General features: G+C 37.3%; 2 protein-coding genes across 2 annotated transcripts; one reads left to right on the forward strand and one right to left on the reverse strand.

Annotated features, from left to right (window-relative positions):
- The first annotated feature begins 164 nt into the window (after positions 1-164).
- On the forward strand, positions 165-10,409 carry LOC116295459 (fumarylacetoacetase). The gene is made up of 15 exons (XM_031703271.2): positions 165-323; positions 620-730; positions 1,386-1,472; positions 1,856-1,890; positions 2,503-2,552; positions 3,553-3,643; positions 3,814-3,911; positions 4,322-4,374; positions 5,203-5,256; positions 5,469-5,514; positions 5,931-6,061; positions 6,551-6,626; positions 7,387-7,433; positions 7,692-7,793; positions 10,011-10,409. The coding sequence occupies exons 1-15, from the start codon at positions 243-245 to the stop codon at positions 10,203-10,205; spliced, it is 1,257 nt and encodes a 418-aa protein (XP_031559131.2). The 5' UTR covers positions 165-242; the 3' UTR covers positions 10,206-10,409.
- Positions 10,410-10,412: 3 nt separating this feature from the next.
- On the reverse strand, positions 10,413-16,695 carry LOC116295460 (G protein-activated inward rectifier potassium channel 4). The gene is made up of 2 exons (XM_031703272.2): positions 16,234-16,695; positions 10,413-12,691 (listed from the first exon to the last, which is right to left on the reverse strand). Exons 1-2 carry the CDS (start codon positions 16,693-16,695, stop codon positions 11,954-11,956), a joined length of 1,200 nt encoding a protein of 399 aa, XP_031559132.1. The 3' UTR covers positions 10,413-11,953.
- Between the last annotated feature and the right edge of the window lie 4,891 nt (positions 16,696-21,586).

The raw sequence follows: 21,586 nt of genomic DNA on the forward strand, positions 1-21,586 counted from the left end.
AGCTTGATTTTTCCCTTTTTTCAATGTTAACAAAATTGAACACAAGAAATCCTTATGAAATCCTTTTGAAAAATAATATCTTTTTTTAACTAATTATTAGTTTTTTTATCAAAATTTGGTGTATTGGGCTACCTGTGGTATTAGTACCCAGCCTTCATGCACACACACCTCCAGCAGCAACGTGGATCGACGGATTTCACCAGAAAATCAATAGAAATTTGAAGATTTCCTCAAAAATTATCATGTCTTTTGTAGAAGTTACTGCAGAAAGTCATTTTCCAATCCAAAACCTACCTTATGGGGTCTTTTCTACGGCTGATAACGTAAGAAAACGTGTATTGAAGGCACATGTTCATAAAGGCCATAGCAATTTTGCATAATCTCATTTTATAGGCTTTTTTGTTTCTTATTTATTTTTTGAGAATACTTAGCTTACTAGAGTAGTTTTATTTAGGCTGTTATACAAAGTCATATGATTAGTTACTAACAGTCAAAATAAGACAACAAAAAACAATGGAATTAGTGTGTAATTCTATGTATTACTGTAGGCAGTATTTACTTACTATCTTTTTATGGGCCAAGTAAGCTTAATTCTTTATTTTTTCCATATTTTATACAGTCTAAACAAAGGATAGGAGTAGCAATTGGTGACTATATTTTAGATATCAGTCAGGTTGCACATCTTTTTGATGGCCCGGTCATGCGGCAAAACCAAGATGTTTTGAAACAAGTAAGTTATTGATTTTTGTTGTGTAGATGTAAGTTTTTTGTGTTAGAGATTGTTAAAATGTATATTTATTTGACATGCATTCATGATTCTTGAACTCAGGCTTCCAATGTATCCATTCATTTTTCCATTTGGTATTTAATTAATTACTTCCATTCATCCATAAATCCACCCATCTCCCTAGGTATTCCTTTCATTTATTTATTGGTCATTAATAGATTATTCGTTCCATCTATCCATCCTTTGATTTATTGGTACAATGCATTCATTTATTCGTCCATCTATTCATTTTGTCCTCCCATCCATCTTCCATCTATCCTTTTCAGCAATCTATTCATTCATGTATACATTCATTCATATTAATAACTATATGTATTTTGTCTGTCCATCCATCCATCCATTCATCCATCCATCCATCCATCCATCCATCCATCCATCCATCCATCCATCCATCCATCCATCCATCCATCCATCCATCCATCCATCCATTTATTCTTTTATCCTCCCATTCATTTAATATTCATACTAATGACTATGTACATGTATATATATTATTTTCTGTCAATCTATTCATTCATTCACCCATTTATTTATTTATTTATTTGACTCGCACATCCTCATTGAGATAGCTAACTTCTTTTTTCTTTTTCTTTTTAAGTCTACCTTAAATTCATTTATGAGTCTCGGTCCTGCTGCTTGGAAAGAAACAAGAGCAACCTTACAAAAGATACTTTCTAAAGATGAGGTACTATAATAGACCAGCTTCGAATTCCAAATTACCGCTGTGTTCCTTGATTACAGACTCATTTGCACAGGGTTAGTCTCGTATCAGTGTCGAAATATTTCCAAATACCAACGGTAAAGTAAAGAATGCACAACTTCAACGATACAAACACCTTGAAACTCGGCGGACCTTGACTGGAACATATGAATATTCTTCACAAAATCGAGGCTAACCCTGTGCAAATGAGTCTATAATCAAGAAACACAGCAGTAATTTGGAATTTGAAACTGGTCTATTATAACATCTGCATTCTCACCACCATTAGATAGAGCAATAACTCTGTCATTTACTAAATGTTTTCTTTTAATTATTGTATATGAGATATTTGACTTTTCATTTATTAGGCTGTTCTTCGAGATAATACAGAACTACGCTCAAGGTAAGAGCTTAGATCCAATTAATATACAATAAAACAGTTTTCAATGTTTGATACTCTGATCAAAACATGCAAGATGCAGAGAGAAGACTGAGAATAGTAGGAAAAGTGTTATCTCAACATCCCAAATGCTTTGATCAGAGTATCAAACACAGAAAACTATTTTTATATTTCTCTTGTGAAATAACAAGCACACAAAATAACAAAAAAGACTGTTTCATTTTTCCTATGAACGTTCAACTTCAGTGCTTTCAGCTCTACGAAGACATGTGCTTGTATTTTAATATTCCTCAAAAGTTGACAGTCCATTCAGTAACACACCATTAGTCCCCTTCACAGTTCCCTGCGCCATCTTGAAAGGTAGCCGTGCCTTTGCATCGAAGCGAGATGAACGGGGAGCTTGCAATGATAGAGACCTTTTTTTAACACCTTGAACAATTATTTATCACATGTCTCTATCATTGCAAGCTTGCTGTTCATCTCGCTTCGATGCAAAGGCACGGCTACCTTTCAAGATGGCGCAGTGAACTGTGAAGGAGACTATTGCAGTAGGAAGTAGCAAATTTAGTTTTTTATATGTAAGTCATTTAACAGCCTTGTTTTTAATCTTTTTAGGTGTCTTATTCCACAAAACAAGGCAACTATGCATCTTCCTGCAAGCATAGGTAACTGACTTGAGATAATTTGGAAAAAATGTGTTGTTCCAGAAAATATCCGTACGTACCCCACCAAGGGAATTGGAAATTCAGGAGGGAGGGGGGTCAGAGAAAGAACAAAATAACAGAGTTTGTATTGAAGAAAATTGAAATTCCTGGGTTATGCGAGTCCTTTTACGAATTCCCTCTGTGGTTGGGTATGGATATTTTCTGCAACTACACATTTCCAGGAAATATCCATCCATCCGCATGGGGGAATACCCATGCAGGTGGAATAAATCATACTAGGATATGAGCAAGAGTAATGGTTTTTACAAGCTGAACTTATACAAAGCTGTTCATCTAGTTTCTGTCCAAGTCGCTACTATTATTGTCCAAGTGTGACCTACAAAGTGTGATGTCCCATTCATGGACTAGCATTTCAACGACCATCAATCGAGGAACTGAAATAAAAAAATATGATTTATCTCAAGAAATGTTTTAAACTGAATTAAAGCTTTAAATAATCTAATCTCTTCTAAAATCTTTAAGAAGCCTGAATCGAGATGACGTTTTACCCTCGTCTCTAGACCATAATCCTTTTCACATTGCTTTTGTTCTTTAATTATGGCTATTGTTCCTGTATTCTCTAAGGGATCAAAAATTTTAATATGAAAGAATTTTAAAGACTATTATGGTATAGAGTCGGAGATAAAACATCATTTCGCTTCAGGCTTATTCAGTTGAACATTTCCCTCAAAATATTGTTTTTCTATTTCTAATTCTTTGATTGACCATCATTGAAATGCTAATCACAAGCATTTTTGCACTTTAATTACTCTGTTTGCACTTTAATTACTGTACGATAAGGCTTTCATGTTGGTGGCTTTTAATGAACTATTTCTCTTTAGCTTTCTTTGTTAATACCACCAATAAGTGGCTGCCATGTTTTTGTCTGTTGACTCTCTTCAAAGGAAATGGTTGCAAACCATCAATCAAATACTAATATTGTATTCCTGTAATGCTATAGGTGACTACACAGACTTTTATTCCTCTATTAGCCATGCTACAAATGTTGGTACCATGTTTAGGGGTAAAGAAAATGCTCTTATGCCAAACTGGTATGTGTTTTGACTATTGCAATACTCTAGATCTTAACATCATTAAAAAATATTTTTTATTCATGTTAATTTACAAATCATGATAACTGATTTATATGCATTACAAAGCCCTGGTTTATTTAGACTAGCACGGATGAGGTAACCTGTTTTTCACTGTTTTTTTTTTATAGGAAACATCTTCCAGTAGGGTATCATGGGCGTGCGTCGTCAGTCGTTGTATCTGGAACCCCTGTAAGGAGACCATCAGGACAAACACGTGCTGATGACAGTAAGAAACTCTTCCTTGTGCAGTTATCGAAGTATACATTCATTAATGATTTCTTTTATTTGACTCTTCATTCGTTAATTTACAGCCTGTATCATTCATTCCTTCATTTATCATCCATTCATTTATTTATCCCTCCCTCCCTCCCTCCCTCCCTCCCTCCATGCATGCATGCATCCATCCCTCCCTCCCTCCCTCCAACCATCCATCCATCCCTCCCTCCCTCCCTCCCTCCCTTCCTCCCTTCCTCCCTTCATCCATCCATCCATCCATCCCTCCCTCCCTCCCTCCATCCATCCATCCATTCATCATTAATCATTCATCATTCATCCATCCATTCATTCATTTTTCCTGCATACATCTTCTTATATATTTGTTTGTTTGATTTATTAATATTCCTGTGTTGTGTTTAGCCAAGCCACCGGTATTTGGACCTTGTAAGCTGTTAGACTTTGAGATGGAAATGGTAGGTTTTTTAATTTGAGTACCTCCACACAAAGTGTATTATTATTTTTTAGTATTAACCTACTCATGGTCTATCATAAATGCTGCACTGTGAGACACTTGTCACCAAAAAATCGAGGCTCTGGTAAAACCCAAACCTGAAGACCCAGATTCTAGGTGGTTAGATAATATTAATAAATTCAAATTGTTTTTTTCTTAAAAAGAAAAACAATCAAGCTTATTAAATTATTTTATGCTGTACATTGTTTATGGAACAGTTTATTTGTCTGTGATTAATGGTAAAGTATTCAAATTTCAACTGTTGACTGTAAAATCAGCGAACTGGAAACAGATGTGTCGTAGTAGATAATTTTATCACCGTAAGTACGAAAGATAGTAGACTGACGTTTCGGACGTTAGTCCTTCGTCGGAGTCGATCAAAACAGATGATTATGCTAAAAATTACAACAATTGAATTAGCGGCCAATTTGTGTGTTACCAGTGCCTTGGATCTTTTGTTAGAAAGCTGAGAAAACTTTGGGTACGAGAATGGGTTAAGCTACTATTGGTTTATTAGTGATTGACCACTAGTTGCAAAGAGTAGCAGTCCTGAAAACCAAAACGATGCAAAAATAAATTATTTGAACCTAATTTCAACAATGTTCGTATTCATTTATTTGACCAATAAGTTAGAGTAGGTTTATACTGAACCAATTAGATCTCTGGCTCTCATTGTCTACAAGTCAATAGCCCATGAAGTCTTGCTATTGACTCGTAGACCATTTGCGCTGCCACTCAAATTGTTTATTAAATATTGTAACAGCTATGCATTTTTTATATTCTTTGACAGGCTTTTTTCGTCGGTCCCGCAAACAACTTGGGTGAACCAATATCCATTGACAAGGTAAGTTACTACATGTACATTAATCTTTGTATGTCTACTGTGGAAGACTACCAGATAGAATATCAAAGTAGATAATATACTTGCAATTCTATCTGACAAACTGAACAGTTGTGCAACAACTGGGGATATGTCTGGCAGATGATCCATGGGTTGTGTACCTATATTATCAGTATTATAGTATATATTATTATTATTTTATTGCTGTTCTTCAGGCACAAGACCATATATTTGGGATGGTGCTCATGAATGACTGGAGTGGTGAGTAATTGCTACTGTACTGCAATAAGGCTGATTTATAAAGTACAATTTCCCATCCCCCCCCAAACATGATTTGACTGATCAGTACCTCCCCTCCTCCTTTACCAGCCTGGAACCAAGTTTTTTTGAATCATAAGAATAAACATGGTTGCCTTGTGCCGCGCCTTGTATAATGCTCAAACATGGCACATGGAAGAGCATGTTGCTACAGGCTGTACTTGTTGGTGTCTTCTTCATAGTAATATCATACAGTTGGAGAGATGTTGAGGTGTTTGAGTTGCAAATGTCAGTTAAGATGAAAATGTCTTTTACAATGCCAAAAAAAATTGGTATTCAAAATCTCACAGCTTGAGATACAAATGTCTGAAGATGCATACAGCTGTGTGTCTTTGGCAATAATATTCAAAATCTTTCAGCCCGCGACATCCAGAAGTGGGAGTACGTGCCACTTGGTCCCTTCCTGGCCAAAAACTTTTCCACTACCATTTCACCTTGGGTGGTTACCATGGAAGCACTACAGCCCTTCAGTATTCCAAACTCTGTACAGGTTGGTAACTAAACCTTTTTGATTTTGATTTAGGGAAAAAACATCATTCATTTGGGTAGGGGGGGGGGGGGGGGGTTGGGGCTGTAGAGGGGAGAGTCATCAGTAAAAATTTGAATTTTTGTAGAGGGTCAAACCTTTTCTATTTCAAAGAAGGCTGTTGTTGACTTAATAGGAGGGTCATGAATCTCTTACTGAGTGAAATAGTGAGGGTTGCAACCATTTTTCAAAAGTTTACTGTGAATCCCCCAGTCCTCCCCTCACCCTCCCCCCTCCCCAAAAAAGACGCTCCCCCACCCCCAATGAAAATCTATTTTCCTTTAAGAACTGTTTATCTTGGAAAAAACATATGTGAACTTACATGGGAAAACAATGAATTAGATCCATAGAATTTGTCTCATTCAATGAGAATTTACAAACCATTTTTACAAATTTTACTTCCTAGATAGTGATATAGTGTACTTGTATCTTACTAGTAATTTTTCTTCACAGGACCCAACACCTCTACCATACCTCCAGCACTCAGATCCCTACACATTTAACATCAATTTGGAAGTAGCTCTTAAATGTAGGTCCATTGTAAACCTTGTAAATGTTAATCTTGTTGAATGTCTACCACGACTATGTTTGTAATAATTTGAAATCCTACACAGAGCAGTTTTTGTACGGACTGTGAAAAGCTTACGGCACGAACACGGTCATGACACGGCAAGGGATTCGCCAGACCAATCACATCACACAAGAATTTACTTTCTATCCAATCAAATACCCAAAACACGGGAGAGAAAAATTCAGCCAACCAAAGCTCTAGAAAACATTACGGTCTTGGTAAAGCACACATATGGCTTCTTCACAGTCATACGAAAACTGCTCTAAGCATACATTGTAAGTTTTGAAATACGACATAGTTTTTAATGGTGAGACAGTTCTCCAATACAGCCTCAAGGAGTGATGAAAGCTTGAAAAACCTTTGAAAAAGCACTTCCTGAATGCCATATTACTAAATGTAACAAAAATAAAATGTTGTCAATATTGGTTTTTACATTTCTTTGCAAAGTTTGAGAGAAACTTGAACTTTGGGAAAGCGTCAAAAACCCACTTTATTTATCTGAGGGGTGACGCAGTTTGGAACGAATCAGAGTGTGCAGCGAAGTAGTAAAGTAGTATTACGCAGAGAAATTTTAATTTTTCAGCTTTAGAATGTAACATTTTAAAAATTGTATTACTGGAGCCTTAAATGGCATTCTAAGTTTCTCTTATTGAGAAAAAATACTTCTAACATAATTATTTTGGTTTGGTGTAATGTTTTCATATTTTATTCACTTCAGGTGAAGGTCTTTCAAACCCTGCTGTCATATGTAAAACGAATTACAAGGTAAATTATTGCCATCAGTTATAAAACTTCTTGATGTCATCGTTTCCTCTTCCTTCCTTCCTTCCTTCCTTCCTTCCTTCCTTCCTTCCTTCCTTCCTTCCTTCCTTCCTTCCTTCCTTCCTTTCTTTCTTTCTTTCTTTCTTTCTTTCTTTCTTTCTTTCTTTCTTTCTTTCTTTCTTTCTTTTACTCGATCCTTTCTTTTCGAATCTTCTCAGCAAATGTTTTTCTTAACACCTCTTTTTCCCCTCTTCATATTAGAATATGTATTGGACCCAGAAGCAGCATCTTGCCCATCATACTGTGACAGGGTGTAACGTTCGACCAGGTGACCTGATGGGGTCTGGCACTATTAGTGGAGAGGTAAGATTTATCCTTAAAATAAACAGTTACGAATATAAGTACAACGGCACGGAAATCCTTTCAACCAATCACAGTGCGCAAGATAATTCCTCAGCTAATCGAACAGATTTCGTATCAGTAAGAAAGCAGCCGTTCTGTGACCGTGCCGTATCTTACCTCAGTCATAGCTATAAAACGAGGAAAAATACGCTGTTTATTGCTTACTATCAATCACGTGAAGTTTTGGAGTTGACTGGGGGCAAACAAGCGGTTGATTTAGGATGTTAAGTCAAAACATGTGAAAATAAGTCTTCAAACTATTGTATTTGACTATTTCTATGACATGAAACCAGAAAACAAGAGAACAAAACAACCTCCAAGATTATACAAGCCATTAAAAACGCAGCTATTACCGGATGTGACGTCTATGGCCTTGGAAGCGCGTTTTTTTTTTTCTTTTTTTTTTTTTCTTTTGACTATTCATCTTATCGCTTTTTATTTTATCTTTGTGTCATGATATTATCTTGATATGGTACAATACGTGTTATTTGTTATCCATACAGCTAAACATATTACCGTATCTCTTCATCTGTTTGATCAGTGTCTCTAATCTCCCCGCTCATTAATCTACACTGATCTTGCATTTGAATCCATTATCGGTGATGGAACTTGCGGCTATGAGCAACGGCTGTTATCCGCCCTCATGGATGCTGATGTTCTTATTATAAGGATATAGATTCAGAATATGCCAGTAATCATTCAAATTGATCTCTTGCCTCTATGTTATTAGGAGTTACTTCCAAATTTCTGAAACGCCTATGGTTTCATTTTATCATTCTAGTCAGTTTGTCCATCACTCGTATCATTCAATACACCTGCCGCATTCGATGAATACCGCTGATTTTGAAGACCGCAGACTCATCTGCACAGGCCCAGCCTCACTTAAGAGCAAATCATTTGCAAAAGTCACCTGAAATGCGAAGAATATGCAGCTTGAACAATACCAATGTTTCGAAACCCGACGGACTTTTAATGGTATTTGTAAATAGCTCACTTATAAACAATGTTAAGCCTGTGCAAATGAGTATGTAGTCTTCAAAAACAGCGGTATTCATCGAATGCAAAACTGGTGTATTCAATTTTAAAATAATTTACAATCGCCTTCAAGTAATGCCTTTTTATGGTAGTTCGGTTTATGATAACGCCAGTCCTAAAATGAAGCCGAAAATTTGCGCGTTGTCTTTCCAGGCAAGTGTCAATAAGCCCGTTATAATAGTTTGTGGCTTTTCGAATGGTAAGATTTTTTCTAATAATAATAATAATAATAATAATAATAATAATAATAAAACTTTATTTAAAGAGGGGACACACAACAGTTACAATAAAACACATCGTACTGAAAACCCAGTGGCCCTCTGAAAATTAAAACAATAAAAAACTAAGAAATACTAAAAAATACATAATCGAAAACAAAAAAAAAAAAAACAAACAAACTTATAACTGTCGCGCGCAATATGCTTATTCCAAGACGGACAGTCGATTCACACGAAGCAATTCCTGTCGTTGCGGAGTGCGGGCGACAGTTGTGAGGATAAATCATAGCGTGTAAATCGGCGTTCATGAACCTTTTCTAATAGCTGTAGTGCATTCTTATAATGCCCCTTACCGTAGCTAAACCATTTCAGTGTTACGGCATTTGGTGCTGGCACGTGCTGTAAGCAGGTACCTTACGTTTCCCACTTATACCAAAAGCGCTGTGCTCAAAAGCAAAGGAAAGCCATTTCAGTGTTTCGGTATTTGGTACGATGTACGTGCTATAAGGAGGTACCGTACAGTTCCCACTCGTACCAAAAGCGCTCTCCTCGAAAACAAAGTAAAGCCATTTCAGTGTTGCGGCATGTGGTACCGTGTACGTGCTATAAGTAGGTACCGCACGTTCCCCACTTAAGCATAAAGCGCTCTACTCGAAAATAATGGAAAGCCAATTTAATGTTTCGGCATGTGGTACCGTGTACGTGCTTTAAGTAGGTACCTTACAGTTCCCACTCGTACCAAAAGCGCTCTGCTCGTAAACGAAGGAAAGCCATTTCAGTGTTGCGGCATGCCTTACCGTGCACATGCTATAAGAGGGAGCCAGCATTGAAGACAGTACAGCAACAATGAAAAGCCCCACGTGCTCGTCCCTTGTCATAAAAACATTACCTTTTTAAAATCATATTCTATTGTATTCATCTCCAGAACCCGGAATCCTACGGCTCACTGCTCGAGCTCTGCTGGAAAGGCACTAAACCACTGGACCTTGGTAATGGAGTCACCAGGAAGTTCCTCCAAGATGGCGACGAAGTGATCATGTCTGGTTACTCACAAGGTGATGGGTACAGGGTTGGGTTCGGCCAATGCTCTGGTAAAATTCTGCCTCCACATGTTTTTTAGGGTACAAGCTAGTGGTTCATCTAGGGGTCTTTGATTTTAAACATTACTGATCTATCTGAGGGGCTTAGCCCAGGACAACTATCCAAACCTTACGAACTTCATCAATATGTGATGGCATAGATCTAGAAACAAGCTATAAGTTATGTTGTATTGTGTATGGTCTCCTGACAACTGTCAGCCTACTAAATAACGTCATTCTACTAACAGTTGTCTGCATGGTAATTATTTATTAGGGTGTATGATTTCAGTCTTGAAATACAAGTAAAATATGGATGGTTTATATAATGGTACACGGTGTATATTTCCCCAACATCACACTGTTAGGGACCGGTTAACCTCATTTTCACTCGCTCCCTCACTCGTCTATCCCTTTCCATTACCCATTATCTGCACTGGTTCACTTCACTTTCACTCACTCCCTCATTCTGCTATCCCTTTCCATTACCCATTATCTGCACTGGTTCACTTCATTTTCACTCACTCCCTCACTCGACTATCCCTTTCCATTACCCATTATCTGCACTGGTTCACTTCATTTTCTCTTGCTCCCTCACTCGGCTATCCCTTTCCATTACCCATTATCTGCACTGGTTCACTTCATTTTCACTCACTCCCTCACTCAGCTATCCCTTTCCATTACCCATTATCTGCACTGGTTCACTTCATTTTCACTCACTCCCTCACTCAGTTATCCCTTTCCATTACCCATTATCTGCACTAGTTCACTTCATTTTCACTCACTCCCTCATTCTGCTATCCCTTTCCATTACCCATTATCTGCACTGGTTCACTTCATTTTCACTCACTCCCTCACTCGACTATCCCTTTCCATTACCCATTATCTGCACTGGTTCACTTCATTTTCTCTTGCTCCCTCACTCGGCTATCCCTTTCCATTACCCATTATCTGCACTGGTTCACTTCATTTTCACTCACTCCCTCACTCAGCTATCCCTTTCCATTACCCATTATCTGCACTGGTTCACTTCATTTTCACTCACTCCCTCACTCAGTTATCCCTTTCCATTACCCATTATCTGCACTAGTTCACTTCATTTTCACTCACTCCCTCACTCAGCTATCCCTTTCCATTACCCATTATCTGCACTGGTTTACTTCATGGCTGCTGTTTCATTGTTATTTAGCATCTCAAGGGATTTTGAGTCGTGGTTGTACCCCAAGAAAATTCTCTTGAAACGCCTGAAGGGTGAATACTTACAGGCTTATCTTTTACACGTGATTTGTAGGTTGTCTAGTATAAAAAAGGTTGAAAATTCTACTAAACTAACCGGTTGCTAAGCGATAGGTTTGTCGTGACATTCTCTTCTTTCCTATTCTTTTCATTTTCATTTTCACCAACCAATTTGTCGGACTTACTCCTGAAGTTCGACCACTTAATTTCATTTTGCGTGACCCACGTTCGTCTACCGACCGTCTGTCTGCCTGCCTTCAATCGACAGTCTGTCTGCCGTCTACCGAATGTCTGGATACCTTTATATCGACTGTCTGTCTGTATTTCTGTCTGCCGTCCACCGACTGTCTGTCTGCCGTCCACCGACTGTCTGTCTGCCGTGTATGGGTTATCTATCTGCCTGTTTACTAGTCAATACGTCCACTATAGGAATATACATAATGTAGAATAAAGGAGTTAGAAAACATTTCAGTCTTGAATATAAAACATAGGAAAGCCTGAGGTCAACGTACCGCCTCTGCATTACTCACTCTATCATTTAACTGGCAGTACATCATTAGCTAGCTCGTTCCTTACCAGGCACGAATGTATCAAGTCCGTTCGAGGCCATGTAAAGAGATTCGTTCTTTTCTTGAGATTCTTTTGCCGAGCATTTAGGATTTCCAATCACTGGATACGTTTTATCGAAGCAGGAAAAGTCCAAATGCACTCGATTATTGGCTAGGCCCGTATGGATTGACAACGGACAGAACTCGTGTCCCCAGAGTATCTCGTGAGGAAGGTAAGACGTCCTTGCTTGTGTCACCATTCCTGTTGCCTCCACGACGCCTTCTAAGACTGCCACTAATTCCAGGTCCGCATCACGTACATCCTTAGCGCTTAACTCGTAGAAGGGGCTTTTTTCATCAATGACGTGACTGACTGTTAAAGGAGTTAAGAAGAATGGTCGCACTTCGTAATCTGGCTCACTTCCTGGACTGATCTTCAGAGGAAGCTCGATCTGATCAAGGAGTACTTTCTCGTTGTCTCGCTTATTCTGGTACCGAAAAAGGTGGAGCTTCACCGTCACTTCCAGAAGTTGGCTCTTACGGATGTCACCCACTCGGAATGAAAGAGTCATGGCGTTGTTTCTCAAGGCGATCACCGCGTGTTTTGAGAACACCACGGTCTGCGAACGAGGGCGTGGTCGGGATATCTTGGCAAATATGAGCCCGACTAGAGAAGCTGAGAGGCTGAGACCGGTGAGAGACTGGATCAAAAGGCATAGAATGCCTTCTGGACAATCTGTGGTTATCTATAGAAAAAGGAAATGGATGATCAAGGTTTACGCTTTTCTGGCCATGCACGAAGTATGTATAAACATATAAAAAAATTCAGGTTCAAAACAAGTGATATTACTAAAGATATTTCTTCAAGCTTGTAGAGACGTAATTTATATCTTTAATAAAGATATTTATCCAAGCACTAATACGCCTTAATACTTAAGTGCTATTACCCTGGGTGTAATGTTATCACGTTATACCACACGTTATATGCTTTTTTATTGTTTTCGGAAGAAACTCGATTAGCCACCCCCCCCCCCCCCCAATTTTGGCTGGATCCGCCCTTGACGTTATTCCCTTGAGCATCAATTCTTTGTTTAATGGTTGCGCATGAAAAGACACGAGCATAAATGGGAGCTATTCGTCCACTGAGTGTCCATCCAAGCAATGTGTAGTTTTACCAATGGGATACAGAATATCCGACCAACAAACTCGAGTTCATAAGATGTTTTAATAGTTAAATCAAATAGTTCCTTGTTGGTCGTTGTTACATTCATAATAATTTGTCTTATCAACCATAGATTTAATAAATATGTTCCGAGCTTTCGGCCTACTCGGCCATCCTCAAGGAAATGAAAAACGTTACAATTGACAAAGTAGTCATCGATTTTCTTCTTAATTTACCTTTAGAATGCATTGTTTCTAAGACAGACATTTACAATTTTCTCAATCAGTGTCTGTTCCATGCTGTATATCAAAAACACATTTTAGCTTGTCCGACGTAGCAATAGTAACTAGGGAGGTAGAAAAATGAATACGGCTTCGGTGTATTGAATTTTAGAAGTTGATTTTTGCGTTGGGAGGAAAACTGAAAAAACCCTTGAATACAGACACAACTCAAACAAAGGACCTCTTATTCTCAAGAGAATAACACGTGGTTTGAAACTAGAAAACATTAAGCCTAAAGTAATTCATCGATTTGCACTTTAGCTGGTCTCAAGAACCACCAATGTAAGCAGTCCTTTTCATTGTCAGTTAAATTGTTGTATTGTGGGAGAGAGGAGTGAGGAGTCAGTGATTTGCTAAGGTCAGCGAGGACTCCCCCCTCCCACATAGGAAAACCCTGCATAAACCCACTAAAACATATTACCATAGACCTCCAAGTTATCATAAAAGAATCAGTAATCACACCATCATACCGCAGAGGATCCTGTTATCAGTAAAGCTCTTCTCACGACTAATGCATTTTTACTTAGTCAAACGTAAACAACGCTCAGTAGACAAAAGACCTTCAGGAGTTGAAAACCTGTCCTTGCCTTCTGGTTTGTAGTTTTATCAGACAGTCGATCACTAATATACTAATATGTTGAGTTTTACTCTAGGATTTGGACCATAATAAATCATTATTACGAAGATTTTTTTTATAAATTGAACTATTGACTGTGTTCTGCAACGAATATAATCATGACCACGTAGTATACCGTGCTATAGGTACGTTTTGTTAGACAATTTCTTTTTATACTATCTAAAGGTAGAGTGGTTTTTATAAACCCGTGAAATACCCACTAGACTAATACAAACTAAGTAGACCCTCTATAATTCCATTTTGTTCTTTTGTTGTCATTTCACTTTTACACACTATTTCACGGATATATACTTTGCTCAAATTTCCGTGAAATATTTACTAACAAAACTGTACAAATTAGTGCAAAGTTCTTTAGGTCTACATTCTTATGAGTTCTACTGAACTTACTAATTTGTGCAAACGTGTGTAATTTCTTCCAAAGTTTTTCACTATATATTGTATGCACTCAATAATAGTGGTATCCGTTTGTCAGACGGAGACAAGCGTCGGTGTTTATCGGACGTGCTTCCTAGAGGCAGCGTTCCTCACGCCTTGACCGAGTTTGACCACTTATTTTTTTGTAGGTATAGACTGACATTTTTAATATAACCTTGGTATATGAGTTTAAAAAAATCTTATTATTAGATGTATTTAGTATTTAGCACTTTAAAAAGTAGAAGAACTGCAGTGGCGGATCCAGGATTTTTCAAAGGGGGGTTCCGTTTCTTAAACTGTGTATAATTCTCTTTTGCTTAGTCGATGTTTGACTAAAAAAATTGGCTCTAATCACCTAATTTACTATCTAGTAACGGAACTTAAAGGTAAATTAAACATTATAACAGCAAATATCCCCGGCAAATATCTATCATTTCGTGTTCAACATTATCCTTGTGGAAACTTTTAAGCAAAATTTATATAAGACATATTTCTATTACCTAAAAAATCAGACCTTCAAGGGGAGTTCCGTGGACCCCTTCGACCCCCCCCCCCGGATTCGCCACTACTTTAATGCTAAAATGTTTTATCGACTGCGGTTGATCGACATAACGTCAGGTATAGACTGACATTTTTAATATAACCTTGGTATATAAGTTTTTAAAAAAATCTTCTGAATTACTTTTTTTTAATGACAACGTTTTTGCAATTAGATGTATTTTGTATTTAGTACTTTAAAAAGTAGAAGAACTGGGACTGAATCTAAATGTGAGTACATTTTACAAGTGCTAAAATGTTTATCGACTGCGTTTGATCGACATAACGTCAGCACGAGTAACCTCTTCGAGACTAGACAATCCGAGAGAAAAATGGAATCCATGTTTAAAAGACTTTAAGAATTCTACCGAAAACTAAAAACGCTTCATTATCATTCAGAATGGTAAGTATTAAGAGTTTTACAACCAGTCATTTACATAACCGTCAAATTATTTTCTCCGGCTTTTCCTTCGACGTTTATTTTTTGAAATAATTAAAATCGATTAACAGCGCTGTCTTCTTCATATTACCTTCTGCACTATTATTTACATAAGTAATTTCTTTCCATCTACTATAATTGTAAATATTCTTTAGAAAGCTTGCCATGGATAATAATTAATTGCGAATGAAAAGATTTTAATTTGGGGAAAAAAGAAACTGGGCTATTTTTAGGTTAGGAACGGAGAATGATTTGATCGTGCTCAAGACGATAAATGAAAGTTGAATTGAAGTGAATATATAGTTTACATCGATTGAGATCCATACAGTTGAAGATCTTTTTTTTACAAATGGTAGGAATATAGACATTAAAAAACGGTCATGAATGTTGATAATTCAGAGCTTTTAGAAGCGTTGAAAGCATCATGCCTGAAGGTTTGCTCTTTGGGAGACATCGAAAGTGCTCTAATGAGTAGGGAGTTCCAAATGCATAAGCCAGATTATGTTATTCTAGAAATACGAATGATAATTGATTATTAGGTTTGACCTCTTTGCCTTAGGAAATCCTTACATCCTGTCGAACATAGCTAGCTCAACAACAGCTGTAAATATTCCTCCAAAAAGATATAAAAACCTGTTTAAAAACTACATTTAAGATTTTTCAATTAAGATTTTTCAAAAAAAATTTTTTTTTTCAAATGCAACTTGTTGAATTTCATTGTCAGTGCTATAAAAGGTCCTTCATCCTTCAAAAGCTGGGGAAGTTCCTCTGAGGAACCACTTCACTTCCGCAATATCCTAGAATTCAATATTGCTTACCTGTCTTCCTCCATAACCGATAGTAGTTTGTGTTTCGATGGAAAACAAAAACGCTGAAGTCCAAGAGTTGACATTTTCCACGCAGGTGATGCTGCCGTGTTCCTGGCCATCTCGAAGCCACGTTATGAACCACCAGAGCGAGCCAAAAATTAGCCAACTCGAAAGAAAACTGGCAGAGAAAACCAAAAATATCCAGTACCATTTACAGTCAATTAAAGTAGTAAATAGGTCGGAGAGATAGAGAAGGTTTCGTCGCTGAACATTGGAAACCAAGATGTTTACTCTCCCTCGCTTGGCAATGAGACGAGCCTTTTTATCTTGCGCAAGTTGTTGATCTGTCGACAAAAATCGCGTTAGCTTACGAGTTATCGTAGATAAACTAGGCTTAGACATGAAACTGGGCTGCTCTTGCATCGACGTTTGATTTTCTTGGCAAGATTCTTGGGGGTTATTCGGCTCCATTTAGTAACAGAGGTCGATTGTCTATTGAAGCTCTGCACTAAATATGCTATAGTTTCAATTATTAATGCGTTACGCTACAATATACTATGAATATTCAGCTGAGATCTGATCTAGACTGCGCAGTTCTTGAATATCAAATGAAGGCAACCTTTTTTTTGCTCATAAAACGTCAATGAGAATTAGAACCTAGACACCCTATATTACGTCTGTGTAGCGTAAAGTTTTTCATACTGTATTATCGACATTGATTAAAATATGACTTGAATGTGTTGTGTTCCATTTAAGTCGAATTTATTGTCTCTAATCGACAGGCATCGAACCTGATACGTGCTATCTAGAACTGCAGGGAAGCTGTATGGTCTATCTAACACAGTATCTCTAGTTCGCTAACCGATCGCCGAACGGTAGAATTCGAACAGATTTCCAAACTCAATTGGGCGTTGCCATATGTCTTTATCGAGATCTGTTTACAGTCAGATTTACAAAGGCGGTCTTCATAGTTTCCTGACATGGAATAACAAAACTCTTGGACTTGAAAATACCACATGGAATAAAGGAATTGATGGTTTTTAATTTTCAAATGTACTCGTAAAACATTTTAAGGCATTCGCGGAAATAGATCGCAAAAACGATTGGCTTACGCGGCACACCCACGTGTTTACCTTGAAGGGGGATTAGCTGAATAGATAATTGGGAATAGATTGTTACCCTCGAAGATATTTCCCGCCTAAAGTGGCTTGTAGCATTTTTAAATGAAAAACGACAGGTATCTAATTCTTCTTTGGTAATTTTCACAAGTTTTTGCCTTCTCATGCAGGGAACTTATGAGTGATTTTTATTAACCATCCAAACTACAATTGCCATTCCGTATGGCGTCATAGTCCTTTAAGAAAAGTTACAGCCTTGCGAAATATGAGGAAGACTTTACAGTTTTAATTTAATGCCAGAGTTTTCCTCACTATATAAAAATAAAAAATCCGAAACAGAATATGACTCATTTCTTGTGCGTTTTTGTTATTAAAGCACTTGACGAAAAAGAAAGAAATACTTGAATAAACGTAAGGGTGACTCTACATATGGATTTGTCTAGAATCGTCGTTGTTACGATAGTATTATTTTTATCTCAAGCAGGTGTTTGACAATCAGTTTTCATGCCATCTTTCATCCGTTCCCATTATGCTCTCACGATTAATTTTCGATCACTTTATCCATTATATTTATAATAGATGGGATAAGCAAACATGGTTGGACCATCTGTTCAGGCTATGAAGCACCGTATTGATGTTATCCAATTGACGCACTCTTTGCGCGCGGCGTCTTTTTTATTCTTTTTTCTTTTTTCTTTTTCTCTTTCTTTTTTCCTTTCCTTTTCATATCTCTTGATTTCTTTTCTTTTCATTTCTAGATTTTATTAATTTTTCTGGGAGGGGTTGGGGTCTCTTAACATAAATGATAAATGCAAAAAGCACATTCTCTACTTTCACATCCCCATAATATTTTGCGTCTTTGGGGGGTAACCAGAGGGTAAAAACCCACTTATTTTGCTGAAGGCTGATCAGACAATGTTGAAAATGCCTTGTTTGGTATCCAAAGATAAAATGAAGAAGTAAAAAACAGAAAAAGATAGAAGCTTGAAGACGTTTAAGGTAAATTTTAAAAATTTTTTCGTAAGTCAATACATTTTCTGTAAGACCAAAACTCTTGATGATCTGTACACGCAAAAATAACTTGGAATAAACTGATAATCAGTATTGTACAGATAAAAGCAGGTATAGTATAAATTCAATTAAGAAACCTTTCAATTTGGGACAGTTTTTTGATTGGAATTACCCCCAAAGACGCAAGGCATTATGGGGATATGAAAGTCGAGAATACACCTAGAAGTCTCAACCGCTCTGTCAATCGGTATCTGAATCATAATCAGCTACTTTTCTAAGATAACTTCATTGGCAGTTTTATCTTTGAAGTAGATATGACATTTTCATGAGAGGTTCTGAATCTTTGTCCTTGGTTTATAGTAATAAGTATTGCAAGCAGAATGACGTCACAATGCACACGCACGCTAACTGGGGACATTTTTCATTAAGGCAAATAGTGTACATATTGTCTGGAAACGACCAAGAAAATCTTCATGCAATATTCACGATTTGAGGTATAACTTTACAATACCATAAAATGTTGAATGCAAGAATAGTCAAAAAAGTCACGTATTTCAGTATAGTAGTCCTCTGACGTGTTTGACGTCATTATATTCATAGTTAAATTGTTTCTTGACTATAAGAGCACACATCGAGAATAAATACCATTTGACTCGTTTTGAATCGTATCGATAACCTTCTGCACTGATCAAAGTCAGGGAATGGATAACTCACAGATCGAACCCTGAACAACCTCTCGAGGCTGATCAAAGTCAGGGCTCTTTACTCCTCTGATGTCGAGCCCAGGAATCCAACCAGAGAACCAAGAGGTGATAGGCCGAGTGATTGCCATGTGCGATACCGTTAGACAAAATGACACGTGGTTTGAAATAAAAAACAAAATTGAACGAAATGATAACGCATTTTAAAAGATCGTGTGCGTTTTCGTAGGAGTCTTTCTAGCTTGGAGTGTGAGGTTGATTTTTCATTTCAGACCAGTAAAAGTATTTAAATATCTGACATAAATGTTGAGTGAAATGGAAAATCATTATGATCAATATTAAGATCTCCCCTTGGGGCTTGATGATAGTAATCTATAATGCTATGCAACGTTTCGGTTGATGTTTGCAAGTTAAATTAGCCTGCGTAGCGGTCCTCAATAAATCGTGAGGTTGGGATTCCCTTCTCCCTTTTCTTTGCCCTACCCATCCCCCCTCCTTTCCAGTTTCCCTCCAAATCCCAACTTCACAATTGCCCTATTTCACTATGACGTCACATCAAAACAATCTATTGTTTATACGCAAAGGATCATGGTTGTCTGAGGGGGTCAAATCAACGCAAATTCACCGAAAATTGTTCTAAAACCCGTATCAATCCACGAAGAGAAGTAGAATAGCCAGTAAACGCTCAGAATATTTTTTAGTACATATTAACACATTCTATCTGAAAACCAGACCATTTTAGATTAAAATGTTTTGCTAGGAGCAAATTTTGTTGAATTTCCTATTGGATTTGGCGATTCTATCCCCACATAAACAAGCAGTGACAGTGATAGCGTCATAGTGAAATAGGGCAATTTATCGAGGGCCGCTACACAGGCTAATGTTAAATATCTAATATATACTTTCATATAAATGTTTCAAATTTTTCTTAAAGCTTTAAAAAAGGGAAAGGAATGCTCTTCCTTATCCCGTGTAGTGCTTTAGTCGATATTTATCATTGTTAAACATATAATATGTACTATTCTCTAGAAATCTTTCAAATAGTATCTTTTTAGAGCCTTAAAAATGAAAAAGAAAAAACGAATAATTTTTTTTAGCGGTAACGGTGTTTTTCTGAATTATAAATTTTAAATATTATTAAGCCACTTCTAGTTTTTTTCTAGGATTCAGAAAGCCTAAAAGTCGTAATTTTTTTACCTGAATTTTATCGCAGGTTTTCATTTGTTTCTAGGTTTGATTTCAAAATATATTATATAGTTAGGATAGTACGCGCGCGCTGATTGGTCGAAAACTGTGCTTTATTAGTGAACGGAGCACAGTACTGACGCCATCCGCACGCACGAAGCTCTTGATCTTTTTTATTTTAGTAAAGGTCTAGTCTTTCGTGTTCCTTTTTCTCAGCGTAGAAAGACGAAGATGCGGTTTGGAAAGTTAAACCGAAATGCGCCACGTAAAACAATAAACAAATTAAAGAACTAACAACAACAGATAAACAAATACTTTTAACACAACAAACTAAAAAGCAAAGCAGTCAAAACATCAAACAGATGCTTAAACATATCGTTACCTTTTATAACACGCGAGCATCTATTCATCATGGCTCCCGTTCCAACAGTTCTTCCTCCTTTCTCTAGCAGCCCAGTTGCAGATTCATCTGCTACAGACACTTCTAAATTCAACAATTGCATCAGTCAAACTTTATTTCATCTCGGCTCTGTCTATAGCTGAAGAACACCTCTCAAAACTTCGGATTTCGTTACTTCTCTGTCGCTGTAACTTTTCTCAAGAGCTCTGTTAACTTAAACGGTTTGAAGCTCTCGTTAAAAAACTCCTACCTTAATTGTTAGATTGCTTTGAAGAAGGCTTTCAATATGGAGTAGATTGCGCTGTCAACAAGCGTTAGAATCCCGTTCGTCAAGTTGCGGCACAATTGTTGTAACTTAAAATACTTGACTAATGTTCGTTGTTCCGTGATAAGATTTGAACACGAATCGTGCAGTTCGTTGTACAATCTGCCAAATGTATCTTCTACATAATAGTTAAAGAGAATAACTGGTTTCAATCAGTATAAGCTTATTTGTCCGTGGGTTGTTTAACCAGTTCCTGCTAGCTTCGATAAACACGAGAGGTTCAATTAAAAAGATACTGATCAAGGATAGGACTATGTATGCGTGTTTGATGCGTGTAAATAAGAATACATCAACCACAGCTGTGAAGATTACGGCATATGGTCGAGATACAGTGGTATTAGTATCAATAATGAAATCAACTGAAAGCTTGTTTGTTTACTAGATAAAAACATTAATAGGGCTAGGATCCCATTACTAAGAGAATTCATTTCCCATACTGGGTATTTAAGCCAGCATATTCCCAGATCAGGAGCCCATCTAGGAATAATCCGGTCTCAGACTCAGTATCTGAGATGGATGCTTAGTAATGGGTTGCTGATCTGGGAATTCGCTGGCCCACAGACCTAGTATGGGAGATGGATGCTCCTAGTGATAGGCTCCTGATCTGGGAATACGCTAGCTC

This window comes from Actinia tenebrosa, unplaced genomic scaffold, assembly GCF_029948245.1.
Source record: "Actinia tenebrosa isolate PJP-AT-01 unplaced genomic scaffold, QUT_ActTen_1.0 PGA_scaffold11__36_contigs__length_13525064, whole genome shotgun sequence".
In the NCBI taxonomy this organism is placed as follows: domain Eukaryota; kingdom Metazoa; phylum Cnidaria; class Anthozoa; order Actiniaria; family Actiniidae; genus Actinia; species Actinia tenebrosa.